The following is an 18,461-nucleotide window of genomic DNA, read 5'->3' as shown; positions in this document are numbered from 1 at the left end:
AATCTCCGGTGTGCCGGTGTTACAGCGCAGTATTGGGGTGGGAGTTACCCGATTTTCCAGGTGTTGTGTGTCTCAGTTCCCCTGGCTAGGAAAAGGGACTCCCTTCCCCCTCGCACTTCCCAGGTGAGGCGATGCCTCGCCCTGCTTCAGGTCTCGCTGGTCGGGCTGCAGCAGCTGACCAGCACCGATTGTCCGGCACTCCCGAGTGAGATGACCCCAGTACCTCAGTTGAAAATGCAGAAATCACCAGTCTTCTGTGTCGTTCGCGCTGGGAGATGGAGACTGAAGCTGTTCCTATTCGGCCATCTTGCTCCGCCCCCTAATTTTGTATTTTTAGTAAAGATGGGGTTTCACCATGTTGGCCAGGCTGGTCTCAAACTCCTGACCTCAAGTGATCTGACCGCCTTGGCCTCCCAAAGTGCTGGGATTAGAGGCATGAGCCAGTGTGCCTGGCCTATTTGATTTTCATACATGGTGAGAGATAGGGGGGTCTAGGTTCATTCTTTTGCATATGGACATCCAGTTTTCCCAGCACCATTTATTGAAAAGGCTGTCCTTTACCCATCATGTGTTCTTGTCAACTTTGTAGAATATCAGTTGGCTTTAAATGTGTGGGTGTATTTCTGGGCTCTCTATTTTGTTCTATTGGTCTATATGTGTTTTTAAGTCAACACGATGCTGTTTTGGTTACTATAGCTTTGTAGTATAATTCGAAATCAGGTAGTGTGATGCCTCCAGGCTTATTCTTTTTGCTCAAGACTACTTTGGCTATTTGGGATTTTTTGTGGTTCCACACAAATCTTAGGATTGTTTTTGTATTTCTGTGAAGAATGACATTGGAATTTTGATAGGAATTGCATTGAATCTGTAGATTGCTTTGGTTTTAATAATATTAATTCTTCAGTCGATGAACATGAAATATCTTTTCATTTATTTGTGTCTTATTCAATTTCTTTCATCAATATTTTATAGACTTCATTATAGAGATATTTCACTTCCTTGGTTAATTTATTTCCGGATATTTTTTGTAGCTATTGTAAACGTGATTGCTTTCTTGATTGCTTTTTCAGATTGTTCACTGTCGGCATACAGACATGCTATCAATTATTGTATGTTGATTTTGTAGACTACAACTTTACTACATTCATTTATTAGCTCTAACAGTTTTTTGGTGTAGTTTTGGTGGTTTTCTATATATAAGATCATGTCATCTGCAAACAGGGACAATTTGTTTTGTTTTTTGTTTTTGCTTTTGTTTTGAGACAGTGTTTCACTCTGTTGCCCAGGCTGGAGTGCAGTGGTGCAATCTTGGCTCACCACAACCTCCGCCTCCAGGGTTCTAGTGATTCCCCTGCCTCAGCCTCCCGAGTAGCTGGGACTACAGGAGTGCACCACCATGCCTGGCTAATTTCTGTGTGTGTGTGTGTGTGTGTGTGTGTGTGTGTGTATGTGTATTTTTAGTAGAGATGGGGTTTCACCATATTGGCCAGGCTGGTCTCGAACTCTGGACATCAAGAGATCTGCCCGCCTTGGCCTCCCAAAGTGCTGGGATTACAGGCATACGCCATTGAGCCTGGCCAAACAGGGACAATTTGACTTCCTTCTTTCCAATTTGGATGTCTTACCTAATTGCTCTGGCTAGGACTTCCAGTACTGTGTTGAATAGAAGTGGTGAGAGTGGATATCCTTGTCTTATTCCAGTTCTTAAAGGGAAAGCTTTCAACTTTTCCTCACTCAGTATCATCTTGTTTGCAGGTTTATCATACAGGTATGTTCCTTCTATACTTTGTTGAGAATTTTTATCATGAAGGGATATTGAATTTTGTCAAATGCTTTTACTGTGTCTATTAAAATGATAATATAATTTTTATCCTTCATTCTTAATTTGCATATGTTAAACCATCCTTACATCACTGGGATAAATCACACCTGATCATGGTAAATGATCTTTTTAATGTGCTGTTGAATTCTATTTCTAGTATTTTGTTGAGGATATTGGCCTGTAGTTGTTTGTTGTTACTGTGCCCTTGTCTGGTTTTGGGATCAGGATAATGATGGCCTCCTAAAATAATTTTGGAAGAGTTTCTTCCTTTTCAATTTTTTGAATAGTTTGTGAAGAATTGGTATTAGTTCTTTAGATGTTTGGTAGAATTCAGCAGTGAAGCCATCAGGTACTGAACTTTTCTTTGATGGGAGACTTTTCACTTTTGCTTCAATCTTGTTACTCATTGTTGATTTATTCAAATTTTACATTTTTTCTTGATTCAACCTTGGTAGGTTGTATGTGTCCAGGAATTTATCCATTTCTTCTAGGCTTTTCAATTTGTTGGCATATAGTTGTTCATAGTAGTTTCTTATAATTCTTTGTATTTCTGTGTTATCAGTTGTAATGTCTCCTTTTTCATGTCTGATTTATTTCTGTTTTTCTTCTTTATTATCACTTAGTCTGGCTAGAAGTTTATTGACTTTGTTTATCCTTTCAAAGAACTAAATAACTCATTATACTGATCTTTTGTAGTTTTTACTTTCTATTTTGATTATTTGTGCTCTCATCTGTATTCATTCATTTCTTCTAATAATTTGGGGTTTTGTTTGTTCTTGTTTTTCTAGTTCCATGAGATGCATCATTAGGTTGTTTATTTGATTTTTTTTGGATGTAGACATTTATTGCTATAAACTTTTCTTTAAGGACTACTTTTGCTGTATCTCATAAGGTTTGGCATGTTATGTTTCCATTTTCATTTGTCTCAAGAAATTTTTTAATTTCTCCTTTAATTTCTTCATTGACCCATTGTTTGTTTAGGGGCATGTTCTTTAATTTCCATGTATTTGTACAGTTATTCTTCCTGTTGTTGATTTATAGTTTTATTCCATTATTGGCAGGAAAAAAATACTTATTTTTAAAAAGTTAGTTAAGACTTGCTTTGTGGCATAATGTATCATCTCCTGGAGAATGTTTCATGTGCAGTTGAGAAGAATGTGAATTGTGTAGCTGTTGGAAGGAATGTTCTCTAAGTGTCTGTTTGCTCCATTTGGTCTACAGTGCAGCTTAAGTCCAGTGTTTCTTTGCTGATATTTTGTCTGGATGATCTGTCCATTGGTGAAAGTGGGGTGTTAAAGTCTCCTACTATTATTTCATTGCTGTCTTCATTCCCCCTTGGTCTATTAATGTTTGCTTTATATTAGGTCGATGCACAACTAATTGTAGTTTTTGCCATTACTTTTAATGAGACTAGAAAATACAAAGATCAAACATTAATATATTTAGATGCTCTAATGTTGGGTGTATATATATTTATGCTTGTTACATTCTCCTATTGTATTAACTTCTTTACTATTGTATAATGGCCTTCTCTGTCATTATTATTATTATTATTTTTGATGGAGTCTCACTCTGTTGCCCAGGCTGGAGTGCAGTGGTGCAATCTTGGCTCACTGCAAGCTTTGCCACCCGGGTTCAAATGATTCTCCTGCTTCAGCCTCCTAAGTAGCTGGGACTACAGGCACCTGCCACCATGTTCGCCTAATTTTTGTATTTTTAGTAGAGATGGGTTTCACCATGTTGGCCAGGCTGGTCTCAAACTCCTGACTTCAGGTGGTCCACCCACCTCAGCCTCCCAAAGTGCTGAAATTACAGGCATGAGCCACCACGTCTGGCCGTTTGTCTCTTTTCATAGTTTCTGACTTGAAGTCTATTTTATCAGATATAAGTATAGCTATTCCTGCTTTCTTTTTGTTTACATTTGCATGGAATATCTGTTTCTATCCCTTCACTTTCAGTCTATGTGTGTCCTTACAGGTAAAGTCTTTCTCGTAGGCAGTATATAGTTAGATCTTCTTTTAAAAAAAATTCATTTAGCCACTCTATGTCTTTTAGTTGGAGAATTTAACCCATTTGTATTCAAGGTAATTTTTGATAGGTAAGAACTTGGTAGTGCCATGTTTTTACTTGTTTTCTAGTTGTTGTGTAGATCCTTTGTTTCTTTCTTCCTCTCTTAATATCTTCCCTTGTGGTTAAGTGATTTTTCTATCAGTATGTTTTAATCCCCTGCTTTTTATTTTTAGTGTATCTATTATAAAATTTTTTGCTTTGTAATTACCATGAGGCTTACACAGAATACCTTATAGTTACAACAAGTTAGTTTGAACTGATAACAACTTAATTTTGATTGCAAGAAATTTTTTTTTAAAAATCTACTCCCAAATTTTGTGTTTTTGATGTCATCATTTACATCTTTTTATATTGCTTATTCTTTAACAGGTTATGGTAATTATTTTTATATGTTTTGTTTTTTAATCTTCCTACTAAGGATATAAGTGATTTATGTTCTACAATTACCGTGTTAGAGAATTCTGAATTTGTTGGGATACTTACTTTTACCTGTGGGTTTTATACCTTCATATGTTTTCATGTTACACATTAGGACCTTTTTCTTTCAGTTTGAAAAACTCCCGTTAGCATTTCCTGTAAAGCAGATCAGGTTGCAATGAATTTCCTCAGTTTTTTTCTTTTTTTTTTTTTTTGTCTGAAAATGTTTTTATTTCTCTTTCATTTATGAAGGATAATTTTGCTGTGTACAGTATTGTTGGCTGTCAGGTGTTTTTTTTTCTCTCATTCTCTCCTGGCTTGTAAAGTTTCTGCTGAGAAATTCACTGTTAGTCTGATAGCAGCTCCTTTATAGGTGACTATATGCTTTTCTCTTGCTGTTTTTAAATTTTTCTCTTTGACTTTTGATAGTTTGACTATAATGTGCCCTGCAGAAGATCTTTTTGCATTGTATTTATTTGGGTATTTCTGAGCCTTCTTTATCTGGATGTGTAAATCTCTTGGTAGACTTGGACATTTTTTCATCTAATATTTCATTAAATAGGCTTTCTAACCTCTTCATTTTCTCTTTATCGTGCCTAACATGTCATGAAATCTTTGGTCATTATTTTTTATTCTTTTTTTCTTTATTTTTGTCTGATTGGGCTATTTCAAAAGATCTGTATTTCAGTTCTGATATTCTTCTGCTTGGTCCAGTCTATTGTTGAACCTTTCAAATGCATTTTATATTTCATTCAATGAATTCTTTGGTTCCAGAATTTTTGTTTGGTTCTTTTTTGATATCTATGTCTTTGGTAAATTTCTGTTTCATATCCTTAATTGTTTTTCTGTGTTCTTTGTATTTTTTTTTTTTCAGAATTCTCTTGTAGCTCACTGAGTTTCTTTAGTATCAAATTTTGGAATTATTTTTCCAGGATTTCATAAATTTGTAAAGAGATTTTGGCCAGTTTACTTAAAAACCAAAGGTCACATATACTGTTCTGTTTGTAAACTATGATTTTTTTATTTTGTGGATACATAGTAGGTGTATATATTTATGGAACACATGAGATGTTTTGATACAGGCATGTGATGTGAAACAAACACATCATGGAGAATGAGGTATCTATACCCTCAAGCACTTATCCTTTGAGTTATTAACAATCCAATTACACTCTTTATTTTAAAATGCACAATTAAGTTATTATTAACTATAGTCACCGTGTTGTGCTATAAAATAGCAGGTCTTATTCATTCTTTCTAACTATTTTTTTGCACCCATCTTAAAATTTTTTTATTTGGATCTATTGCTACAGAATTATTGTGCTCCTTTGGAGTGTCATATTTCCTTGATTTTTCATGTTTCCTGTGTCCTTACATTGATATCTGCACATCTGGTATAATAATCATTTTTTCCAATTTTTAAAATTTGCTTTTATAGGAAAGAACTTTTTCCTGAAGATGTATCTATAGTGTTGCTTGGGTAGAGCACTTTGGTTTTGATTCTGGGTGAATGCAGTAGTCTCTGTATAAGACTCTAAACAGCATTAGTGATATTTGTGATTTTCTCAATGGCTTAGGGTGTGGTTATTAGTGGAGGCTGTGGTGAAGTTTTACTGAGAACTGGGATGCCAAGTAGGCCTGTCTTCAGGCCCCAGTGGTGGCAGCAGTGGGCTGAGCGTGCTTTTCTTTGGTGTACCATGGTGGCACATGATTGCACTGGTTTTAGGTCCAGGCAGGTTGATTTGTGGGTCTCCAAGTGGTTTACTTGGGTGCCAGAAATAGTATTGATGGATCACGTGGGTGGGTGGGTTCTCAAGTTCCTGGGCAGCAAAATGGCATGGTTGATGGCAATAATAGTAATGAAACAACCTTCTGAATCTCAAGTGGTCCGTGCTGGCATTGGTGGTGGCTGCTATGGATTGCATGGGCCAGTCCCCAGACCCTCAAGTGGTGCATGCAATGAGTGCTAACTGTGGCAGTAGTGGCAGGTTGGGTGGGCCTGGCCTCAGACCCCAGGAGGTTCTCAGGAGCTACCAGTGGTAGACAGGGCTAAGTGATCCCTAGGCCCCTGGATGATATGCTTGGGTACTAGGGGCAGGAAGACCTGGGCTAGGTGAACCTGCCCTCAGGCTCCTTTGTGGTGTGTGAGGTGCTGGTTGTGCTATGCAGGGGTGGGGTGATACCCAGGTCACTAGCAAAATGCTCAGGTTGGCGTGCAGCAGCAGCTGTGCTATGGCCCTGCTCTTGGTGAAGGTGGGGTTGCTTTCTCTGGGAGCAGCTGTAGACAGGCAGCTTGGAAGCACAAGCTTCACTGGTGTTTTGGCCCCACAGCAGCCTGCAGCAGCAGTGTTGTAGGTAGTGGAATTTGTTCTTGGAATATGTGAAAATGCATGGGCACTCCTCTGCTGGGTGGGGCAGGATCACTGCTCAGGGCTCCTGCTTAAGTCACGGCCATTATAGCTGGGCAGGATGTGTGGGCTGTGCTCTCAAAATGGTGCTGTGCTGCAGCTGCTTGGGAGATTTGCAGAACCCAGCGTGAGCTCTCTGTTGCAATGCCTTCACATGGTCTTTAGGCAACTTCCTATGCTAGTCTCTGCGCTGTCAAGGAATAAGGGGCTCTCCTGCGGCTAGGACTGCAAGAGTCCTTGGTGAAAATGAGGAACACTAAGGGTCTCTTACCCTTTTCCCACATTAGGAAGCTGTTCCAGACTCCCAGCCAATCCCAGGCAAACAGGCCGTATCTCTCTCCTCCCTTGCTTTCAATGCTTCCTATCTCTTCTCTGTTGAATTCCAGTGTTCTGTCTTAGATGACCTATTCAAAGTATAATTATCTACTTGCTACTTTGGTTCCTCTCCATGAAAGGGATGAACACTAGATGCATCTAGTCAACCATCCTGGAGCCCCTCCTGATTGTATGTTTGGATAGCCTGTCTTTGAGCTTGCTGATTCTTTCTTCTGCCTGATCAATTCTGTTGTTGATGTCCTGTATTGCGCGTGTCATTTTTTATTATACTTTTCAGTTCCAGGATTTCTCTCTGACTTTTTTTATTCCTTCAATTTCTCTGTTAAATTTCTTTGACAAATTTCTGAATTGTTTCTCTGTGTTTTATTAAAGTTTGTTGAGTTTTCTTAAAATAGCTATTTTGAATTCTTTGTCTACAAGATCATTCACTTGCATGTCTTTAGGATTAGTCACTGGCACGATTTTTTGTTCATTTGGTGAGGCCATCTTTCTTAGGTTATTCTTATTCTTTGTAGATGTGTGTCCCTGTCTACACATTGAAGAATTAGGTATTTATTCTCATGTTCAGTCTGGGTTTGTTTGTGACTGCTCTATTTCAGTAAGCTCGTTTAGAAATTGAGTGGGGCTGAGTGTGGTGGCTCATAATTATAATCTAGCACTTTAGGAGGCTGAGGTTGGAGGATTGCTTTAGGTCAAGAGTTCAAGACCAGCCTGAGCAACATAGCAATACCGCAATCTCCATACACATACACACACACACACACACACACACACACAGCCAAAATTTAGTTAGGCATAGTGGCACACACCTGTAGTCCCACTCTGGAGGCTGAGGTGGGAAGACCGCGTGAGCCCAGGAGTTCGAGACTGCAGTGAGCTATGATCGCATCACTGCACTTCAACCTATGCAACAGAGTGAGACCATATCAAAAAGAAAGTGGACTGGCTGTTGTATTTCCTTTTAGCACTAGACGCTAGAGGGCACTCTAAGCCCAGGTTAGACGCAAGTCTCATGGGGCTTTGCTACTTATGCAGAGTCCAGCCTGGATGGGCCCATGGGAATCCACAGAGGGCACCCAGGCCATCCGGGAGAGCCGGTCAGGCTCTCAAGTCCAGAGGATCTGGGAACCATGCTTCCCACGGCCTGGTGTGGCATCTCCTCTGGCAAGGATGGAGAGCCACTGCCAAGTTCTGCTTGCTTGCTACCACTAGCCCCGCCCCCTTTCTTTGTACATAGCTGTCCTCAGGTGGTTCAACCCAGTTGATACTCGCAGTGCTCCCCATGAACTGATGCAGGAGTGAGTCTCCTACAGAAGGACCTAGGATGGTGGAGAAGCCAAATGTCTGCCTCCGGCTCACTTTTGTTCCGGTGTAAAAACCGTGGGTCCATGGTGACTTTCCGCCTGTGGTACTGTAGTGGCTTGGGGGTGGGGTCTCAGTCATAAAGAACCAATCCCCTTAACTTCCAACTATGGTTTTACTCGTCTTTGCAGTCCAAAAGGGCTTCACAGTCTTGCTCATGGGTTCGGGTTTTCTTAACTCTTCTGATGGTAATTTCACGCATCAAGTTGTTAACTTGATGTTTCTGTGAGATGATTGCTGAAGAGTCCTACTCCACCACTTTGCTCCACCCAGCATGCATCATTTACTTTAGACATCTGGAGATGAAATCGTGGAAAGAAGACAATAGAAGCCCAAACCCCTCTCCCCAACCTTTATCTAATAGACCACAGTGTCTTATAATTCAGCAGTCAGCACCTTTTCTGATAAACGCCAGATGGAAGAGATGCATATATACGGAAGGGTATGTGGGAAGGGGCCACGCTCCAGGAACCTCCATGTGTTCAGCTACTCAGAAGCTCCTGAAGGGCAATTTTAATATGAATATTTATCTCTTTAAATTCTTATCATTTTTCTATCATTTCTTGATGTTAAAATCTGCTTTAAAATATACAGTTGACTCTTGAACAACACAGGTTTGAACTGCATGAGTCCACTTATATGCAGTTTTTTTTTCAATAAATATACTGAAATTTTTTTTGGAAATTTGTGACAATTTGAAAAAACTTTCAGATGAACCACATAGGGGAAAAATATCAAAAAAATTAAGAAAAAGTTAGGTATGTTATGAATGCAAAAAATATATGTAGATGGCCAGTTGCGGTGGCTCACACTTATAATCCCAGCACATTGGGAGGCCGAGGCGGGTGGATCACGAGGTCAGGAATTCAAGATCGGCCTGGCAAACATGGTGAAACCCCATCTCTACTAAAACTACAAAAATTAGGTGGGCGTGATCATGCATACCTGTAATCCCAGCTACTTGGGAAGCTGGGGCAGGAGAATCACTTGAACCCAGGAGGTGGAGGTTGCAGTGAGCTGAGATCGTGCCACTGCACTCCAGCCTGGGCAACAGAGCAAGACTCCGTCTCAAATATATATATATGTATGTGTATATATATGTTGATACTGGACTATTTTATCATTTATTACCATAAAATATATAAAAATCTATTATAAAAAGTCAAAATTTATAAAAACTTAAGTACACAAACCCTTACAACCATACATGGCACCATTCCCAGTTGGGACAAATGTAAACAAATGTAAAGATCCAGTATTAAATCATAACTGCATAAAATTAACAGTAGTAGCCATCTCCTGTGGTTACTGTGGTAAGCTCAAGTGTTGCAGGCATCCACCTAAAACTCTGCATGATGCTAATAATCTCTCCATAAACTTTGAATGATACTTGGGACCCATATAAAGTGCCACTAGTGATGCCGGAAGTGCTCCCAAGAAGCAGAGAAAATAATGACCGTACAAGAAAACACCGAATTGCTTGATATGTACCATAGATTGAGGTCTGCAGCTGTGGTTGCCCACCATTTCAGACTAATGTTTCAACTTATAGATGATAAACTTACGTTGTCTACAAATACAGTACAGTATTGTAAATGTATTTTCCCCATGCTTTTTAAAATAACATTTTCTGGCCGGGCGCGGTGGCTCAAGCCTGTAATCCTAGCACTTTGGGAGGCCGAGACAGGCGGATCACGAGGTCAGGAGATCGAGACCATCCTGGCTAACACGGTGAAACCCCGTCTCTACTAAAAAATACAAAAAACTAGCCGGGCGAGATGGCGGGCGCCTGTAGTCCCAGCTACTCGGGAGGCTGAGGCAGGAGAATGGCGGGAACCCGGGAGGCGGAGCTTGCAGTGAGCCGAGATCCGGCCACTGCACTCCATCCTGGGCGACAGAGCCAGACTCCGTCTCAAATAAATAAATAAATAAATAAAATAACATTTTCTTTTCTCTAGCTTACTTTATTGAAAAAATACAGTATATAATACATATACAAAATATTTTTTGTTTATGTTATTGATAAGGCTTCTGATCAACAATAGGTCATTAGTACTTGGATTTGGGGGGAATCAAAAGTTATACATGGATTTTTGACTGTGCAGGGGGTCAGTACCCCAACCCCCACATTGTTCAAGCGTCAACTATATTGTTACTTTATTTTTAAATTTCTTTTTATTGATGTAAAATAAACATATATAATTTGCCATCTTTACCATTTTTAAGTGTACAGTTCAGTGGTAATAAATACATTTATATTCTCTTTTTCCCTTCATCCCACCTTCATCCTTTCATTCTTTTTTATGACCAAAGAGTATTCCATTGTGTATATATACCATATATACCATGTTTTCTTTATCCAGTCATCCATTGATGGGTACTTAGTTTGATTCCATATTTTGGCTATTGTAAATAGTGCTGCAATAAACATGGGAGTGAAGATATCTCTTTGATATATTGATATCATTTCTTTTGAATAGATACCCAGTAGTGGAATTGCTGGATCATATGGTAGTGCTCTTTTTTTTGGAACCTCAATACTATTGTCTATAGTATTGAGTACAGCATTAGTGGCTATACTGATTTATATTCCCATTAACTGTGTACGAGGGTTCCCCTTTCTCCACATCCTTACCAGCATCTGTTATTGCCTTTTTGATGCAAGCCATTTTAACTGAGATGAGATGATATCGAATTGTGGTTTTGATTTATATTTCTCTGATGGTTAATGATGTTGAGCACATTTTCATATACCTGTTGGCCATTAGTATATCTCTTTTGAAACATATCTGTTTAGATCTTTTACCCATTTTTAATCAGAGTATTTGTTGTATTGCCATTGAGTTCTTTGAGCTCTTCATATATTCTGGTTATTAATCCCTTGTGAGATAGATAGTTTGAAAATATTTTTCCCATTCTGTGGGTTGTCTCTTTACTTTGTTCATTGTTTCTTTTACTGTGCAGAAGATTTTTAGCTTGATGTAATTCCAATATTTGCTTTGATTGTCCATGCTTTTGAGGTCTTATCCAAAAAAATCCTTGGCCAGGTCAATGGCCTAGAGCATTTCCCCAGTGTTTTCTTCTAATAGTTTCATGTCTTAGATTTAAGTCTTTAATTCATTTTTATTTGATTTTGTGTATGGTAAGATATAAAGGTCTAGTTTTATTCTGCATATAGTTATTCAATTTTTCCAGCACTATTTATTGAAAAGATTGTTCTTTCCTTAATATATGTTCTTTGCGCCTTTGTTGAACATGAGTTAGTTGTAAATCTGTGGACTTATATCTGTGTTCTCTGTTCTCTATTCTGTTCCACTGGTCTATGTATCTGTTTTTATGCCAATACCATGCTATTTTGATTACTATAGCTGAGTAGTAAATTTTGAGGTCAGGTAGTGTGATACATCCAGCTTCGCTCTTTTTGCTCAGGATTGCTTTAGCTATTTGGGGTCTTTTGTGGTTCCATATAAGTCTTAGGACCTTTTTTTCTATGAAGAATGTCATTGGTATTTTGACAAGGATTGCACTGAATCTGCAAATTGCTTTGGGTAGTATTGTCATTTTAACAATATTAATTATTCCAATCCATGAGCATGGAATATATTTTAATTTTGTGTATGTCCTCTTCTATTTCTTTCATCAGAGCTTTGTAGTTTTCCTTGAATAGATCTTTTATGTCTTTGGTTAGATTGATTCCCAGGTATTTTATATTTTTATAGCCAATAAATAGTTTATTGATTTCTTTTTCAGATTATTGGCTGCTGGCATATATAAATGCTACTGATTTTGGTGTATTGACTTTGTATCGGCAACTTTACTAAATTTATCATTTTGAACAGTTTTTTGGTGGAGTCTTTAGGTTTTTCTAGATCATGTTGTCTGCAAGCAAGGCTAATTTGACTTCTTCCTTTCCAATTTGGATGCCCTTTATTTCTTTCTCTTGCCTAACTCCTCTGTCCAGGACTTTCACCATTATGCTGAGTATGGTGAAAGTAGGCATCCTTCTGTTGTATGAGTCTTTAGAGGAAAGGCTTTTGATTTTTTCCACATTAAGTATAATGTTAGCCATGGGTCTGTCATGAATGGCCTTTATTATTTTGAGGTGTGTACCCTCTATAACCATGTTGATGAAGGTTTTTATCATAAAGGGATATTGAATTTTATCAAATGGCTTTTTAGAATCGAATGAAATAATCAGCCTGTAATCTCAACACTTAGGGAGGCAGAGGAGGGTGGATCACTTGAGGTCAGGAGTTCAAGACCAGCTGGCCAACATGGTGAAACCCTGTCTCTACTAAAAATACAAAAATTAGCTGGGCATGGTGGCTCACATGCCTGTAATTCCAGCTACTCGGGAGGCTGAGGTACGAGAATATCCCTGATGAACAGCGAAGCGAAAATTCTCAATAAAATACTGGCAAACCGAATCCAGTAGCACATCAAAAAGCTTATCCACAACAATCAAGTCTGCTTCATCCATGGAATGCAAGGCTGGTTCAACATACGCAAATCAAAAAACGTAATCCATCACATAAAGAGAACCAACGACAAAAACCACATGATTATCTCAATAGAGGCAGAAAAGGCCTTCGATAAAATTCAACACCCCTTCATGCTAAAAACTCTCAATAAACTAGGTATTGATGGAACATACCTCAAAATAATAAGAGCTGTTTATGACAAACTCACAGCCAATATCATACTGAATGGGCAAAAACTAGAAGCATTCTCTTTGAAAACCAGCACCAGACAAGGATGCCCTCTCTCACCACTCCTATTCAACATAGTATTAGAAGTTCTGGCCAGGGCAATCAGGTAAGAGAAACAAATAAAGGGTATTCAAATGGAAAAAGAGGAAGTCAAATTGTCTCTTTTTGCAGATGACATGATTGTATATTTAGAAAATCCCATCATCTCAGCCCAAAATCTCCTTAAGCTGATAAGCAACTTCAGCAAAGTCTCAGGATACAAAATCAATGTGCAAAAATCATAAGCATCCCTATACACCAATAACAGACAAACAGAGAGCCAAATCATGAGTGAACTCCCATTCACAATTGCTACAAAGAGAATAAAATACCTAGGAATACAACTTACAAGGGATGTGAAGGACCTCTTCAAGGAGAACTACAAACCACTACTCAATGAAATAAAAGAGGACACAAACAAATGGAAGAGCATTCCATGCTCATGGATAGGAAGAATCAATATCATGAAAATGGCCATACTGCCCAAAGTAATTTATAGATTCAATGCTATCCCCATCAAGCTACCACTGACTTTCTTCACAGAATTGGAAAAAACTACTTTAAACTTCATATGGAACCAAAAAAGAGCCTGCATAGCCAAGACAATCCTGGGCAAGAAGAACAAAGCTGGAGGCATCATGTTACCTGACTTCAAACTATACTACAAGGCTACAGCAACCAAAACAACATGGTACTGGTACCGAAACAGATATATAGACCAATGGAACAGAATGGAGGCCTCAGAAATAACACCACACAGCTACAACCATCTGATCTTTGACAAACCTGACACAAACAAGCAATGGGGAAAAGATTCCCTATTTAATAAATGGTGTTGGAAAAACTGGCTAGCCATATGCAGAAAACTGAAACTGGACCCTTTCCTTGCACCTTATACAAAAATCAACTCAAGATGGATCAAATATTTAAATGTAAGACCTAGGACCATAAAAATCCTAGAAGGAAACCTGGGTAATATCATTCAGGACATAGGCATGGGCAAAGACTTCATGTCTAAAACAACAAAAGTAATGGCAACAAAAGCTAAAATTGACAAATGGGATCTAGTCAAACTAAGGAGCTTCTGCACAGCAAAAGAAACCATCATCAGAGTGAACAGGCAACCTACAGAATGGGAGAAAATTTTTGCAATCTATCCATCTGACAAAGGGCTAATATCCAGAATCTACAAAGAACTTAAACAACCTTTACAAGAAAAAAACAACAACCCCATCAAAAAATGGGCAAAAGATATGAACAGACACTTCTCAAAAGAAGACATTTATGCAGCCAACAGACATATGAAAAAATTCTCATCATCACTGGTCATTAGAGAAATGCAAATCAAAACCACAATGAGATACCCTCTCACACCAGTTAGAATGGCAATCGCTAAAAAGTCAGGAAACAACAGATGCTAGAGAGGTTGTGGAAAAATAGGAACACTTTTATACTGTTGGTGGGAGTGTAAGTTAATTCAACCATTGTGGGAGACAGTGTGGCGATTCTTCAAGGATCCAGAACTAGAAATACCATTTGACCCAGTGATCCCATTACTGGGCATATACCCAAAGGATTATAAATCATTCTACAATAAAGACACATGCACACGTATGTTTATTGCGGCACTATTCACAATAGCAAAGACTTGGAACCAACCCAAATGACCATCAATGATAGACTGGATTAAGAAAATGTGGCACATATACACCATGGAATACTATGCAGCCATTAAAAAGGATGAGTTCATGTCCTTTGCAGGGACATGGATGAAGCTGGAAACCATCACTCTCAGCAAACTATCACAAGATCAGAAAACCAAACACTGCAAGTTCTAACTTATAAGTGGGAATTGAACAATAAGAACACATGGACACAGGGAGGGTAAGAGCATACACTGGGGTCTGTGGGGGTTGGGGGGCTAGGGGAGGGATAACATTAGGAGAAATACCTAATAGGAGAAATACCTAATGAGGTTGATGGGTGCAACAAACCACCATGACACGTGTATACCTATGTAACAAAATTGCACATTCTGCACATGTAACCCAGAACTTTAAGTATAATAATAATAATAATAATAATAATAATAATAATAATAATAATAAAATGTACTTCTTAATTTCTTCATTGACCCATTGGCCGTTTAAGAGCATGTTGTTCAATTTCTGTGTTTTTATGTATTTTCTGAGGTTCCTCTTGTTATTAATTTTTAGTTTTATCCCATTGTGGTCAGAAAAGATACTTGATACCATTTCTGTTTTTTGAATTTGTACAGACTTGTTTTGGGGCCTTGGGTATGGTGTATTCTGGAAAATGTTTTATGTCCTGATGAAAAGAATGTGTATTCTGCAGCAGTTAAGTAAAATGTTCAGTAAATGCCAGTTAGGACTATTAGATCTAGTGTGTAGTTTAGCTCCATTGTTTCTTTATTGATTTTCTGTATGGATGATCTGCCCATTAGTGAGACTGGGGTGTTAAAGTCCCATACTATTATTGTATTGCAATCTGTCTCTCCCTTTAGATCTATTAATGATTGCTTTATATACTTGGGAGTTCCTGTTTTGGGTGTATAGATATTTATAACTGTTATATCCTCTTGGCCAGACGTGGTGGCTCATGCCTGTAATCCCAGCACTTTGGGAGGCTGAGGCGGACAGATCACAAGGTCAGGAGATCGAGACCATCCTGGCTAATATGGTGAAACCCCATCTCTACTAAAAATACAAAAATTTACATATTTTTATATTACCTATATCCTAACAGGCTGCTGTAGCTATTATAGTTGTTGATAGATGTGTCCTTTGGGCTTCATACTATAGTTATGAGTGGATTGCACACCACAAATACAGTAATAGAGTATTCTGAGTGTGCCCATGTATTTAATTTTACTAGTTGGTAAAATTAAATCAAACCAGGTTTTATACTTGAAAAGTTTTCTTTTGCATATTAGTGTTCTTTTTTTTTTCAGATTGTAGAACTCTCTTGCATTTCTTGCAAGATGAGTCCAGTGTTTGAGTTCACTGATTCTTTCCTCTGCTTGATCCTCTAATGATCTACTCAGTTCATCAAATGCAGTCATCAGTTTCAAGATTTGTTTTTTTTTATTGTTTCAATCTCTATGTTAAATTTCTCTGAGAAATTTTTGAATCAATTTTCTGTGTTATCTTAGGTATCTTTGAATTTCCTTAAAATTGCTACTTTGAATTATTGATCAGAGAGCTCACAAATCGCCATCTCATTAGGGTTAGTCACTGGGTTTTTGCTTTGTCTTTTTGGGAAGCTCATGGTTGCCTGTTTGCTATTGTTTCTTGTGGATATACATCTATGTGTTTACATTGAAGGATTAGCTACTTGTATTTCAGTTTTCTCTGACTTGTTTTTGTTTTATTGGATACATTTGCTTAGTGAATCTTCACTGCTAGTTCACTGTCCTTTTTTTTGGCTCTAGGTGGCACCTAAGTCCAGGTTCACCTCAGCTCTAGTTTTCTTTTTGTTTTTGTTTTTGGTTTTTTTTCTTTTTTGACACGGAATCTGGCTCTGTCGCCCAGGCTGGAGTGCAGTGGCCTGATCTGGGCTCACTGCAAGCTCCCCCTCCTGGGTTCATGCTATTCTCCTGCCTCAGCCTCCTGAGTAGCTGGGACTACAGGCTCCTGCCATCACGCCCGGCTAATTTTTTGTAGTTTTGGGAGAGACAGGGTTTCACCATGTTAGCCAGGATGGTCTTGATCTCCTGACCTCATGATCCACCCACCTTGGCCTCACAAACGTGCTGGGATTACAGGCGTGAGCCACCGCACCTGGCCACCTCAGGTCTAGTAAGTGGTCAGAGCCCTGCCTGTCCCAAGTGGGTGAGGTCCCAAAGGTATTATCTTAGCAGTATTGGAAGGCCGGCTAGGGATTCATGCCAAGGTGACCTGTAGGATAAACCTGCTACAGCATGGTGCTGCTGAACGGCCATTCTGAATTTGTATGTCCTTTGGTCAAGTTATAGAGTAGAATTTCCAGGGCTGGGGATGGTAGTCCTTCCTCCCTCATTTGTCTCTGCCCGTACTCTGGGACATTTCTGCCTTCAGACAGTCATGATGTTTTCTGTGGGTTAAGGCAAGGACAAATCTCCTCCCGGGGAACCCAAGAAGGTGGAGAAGTTGGTTGAACACCTCAATGTCACTTTTTTCAGTGTAGAAACCGTGAGTTGGGGGAGATTTTCTATACACTTGGTGCCAGGCAGAATAGGAAGAAGGAGAGTCATGGATGTGGAAGTCTGATTGTCAAAGTTTTTGAATTTCTCTGTGGTTCCGGGAACTGTCTCATCCTCACATGTGAGCTCTGGGTTGTTGTTGGTGTAGATATTGGTGCTGTATGTTTGGTTTTGGTTTTCTGTGGGAGGGAGTAAAGTGAGCCTGCCTCTGTGCCCCTATTTTAAAACTGGAAATCATTTTATTGTTACTTTATTGATGCAGTATCTTCTTGAATCATTATGAAAATAGTAATAAGAGTTTCTGATGAGTTCTGTTCTGAGCAATAGCTCTTTTTATTCTAGGATTATTGTTTTCTTTGTTCATCTTTGCATATCCCTTTAATATTTTAGGCTCTTTTTGAATGTCTGTTCATCCTTGGTTGCCCATTCACATTAAGAAAAGGCAAGAAAAATTGCCTACTATACATTAAGATCCCCAGAGGCCAGAGATCTTAAAGCATTCAGTGGGCAATATCCTCTGGGTTGCAGAGCTGTTAGTGAACTGAAGTACAGAACTCTGGTGCTGAATCTGGAAGACCCTGAGGATTGTTGAGCAGATGTGTACATACCTGGTAGAGACCTGTTTACATAACCATTGACTGTGTGCATTTTAGGCCAGGCCCGAGCAGATGCATCATCCCTATCCTGCATCAAGGAGTTCTTTGTTTCTGAGTGCCAACTTTTCCCTGATGAGAGAGAAGGCAAAAATAGAGTCAGCTAAGCATATGTCTCATGAATGAGCCCCCTCCCCTTTCTCCTTCCCCACTGCCAGTGTGCTCACACCTTAAGCATTTTTGTCAGCAAACTAGGCACAGAGCACTTATCCTCACAAACTCAGTGTGAGGGAGGGAGAAGATAATTATCTAAAGGCAGACATCTCTTGCTCGAACTGATTTTCTCTCCCTCTATTTGTCCATGACAGTAAGTGGGAACAGACAATAACAGAAGACAGAAAATTAGTTAGCTTGAGGCATAAGGATTAAATTCTTTTTATTAGCTGACTTATCTAAAAGGAACCTTATGAAAATCATCCTAGGGGCCAGGCACAGTGCCTCATG

General features: G+C 39.0%; 1 protein-coding gene across 1 annotated transcript in view; it reads right to left on the bottom strand.

The window, feature by feature from the left end:
* The window catches only part of F8 (coagulation factor VIII), a 196,566-nt gene that overhangs the window by 129,277 nt on the left and 48,828 nt on the right, over nucleotides 1-18,461 (bottom strand). The window contains exon 6 of the mRNA XM_026451334.1: nucleotides 17,973-18,089. Coding sequence (XP_026307119.1) covers nucleotides 17,973-18,089 — 117 coding nt within the window. The remainder of the gene's footprint in view (nucleotides 1-17,972; nucleotides 18,090-18,461) is intronic.

The sequence above is a fragment of the Piliocolobus tephrosceles genome, chromosome 12, assembly GCF_002776525.5.
Source record: "Piliocolobus tephrosceles isolate RC106 chromosome 12, ASM277652v3, whole genome shotgun sequence".
NCBI classification, from domain to species: domain Eukaryota; kingdom Metazoa; phylum Chordata; class Mammalia; order Primates; family Cercopithecidae; genus Piliocolobus; species Piliocolobus tephrosceles.
Note: the sequence above shows the minus strand (reverse complement) of the source record. Positions and strands in the feature narration are given on the sequence as shown.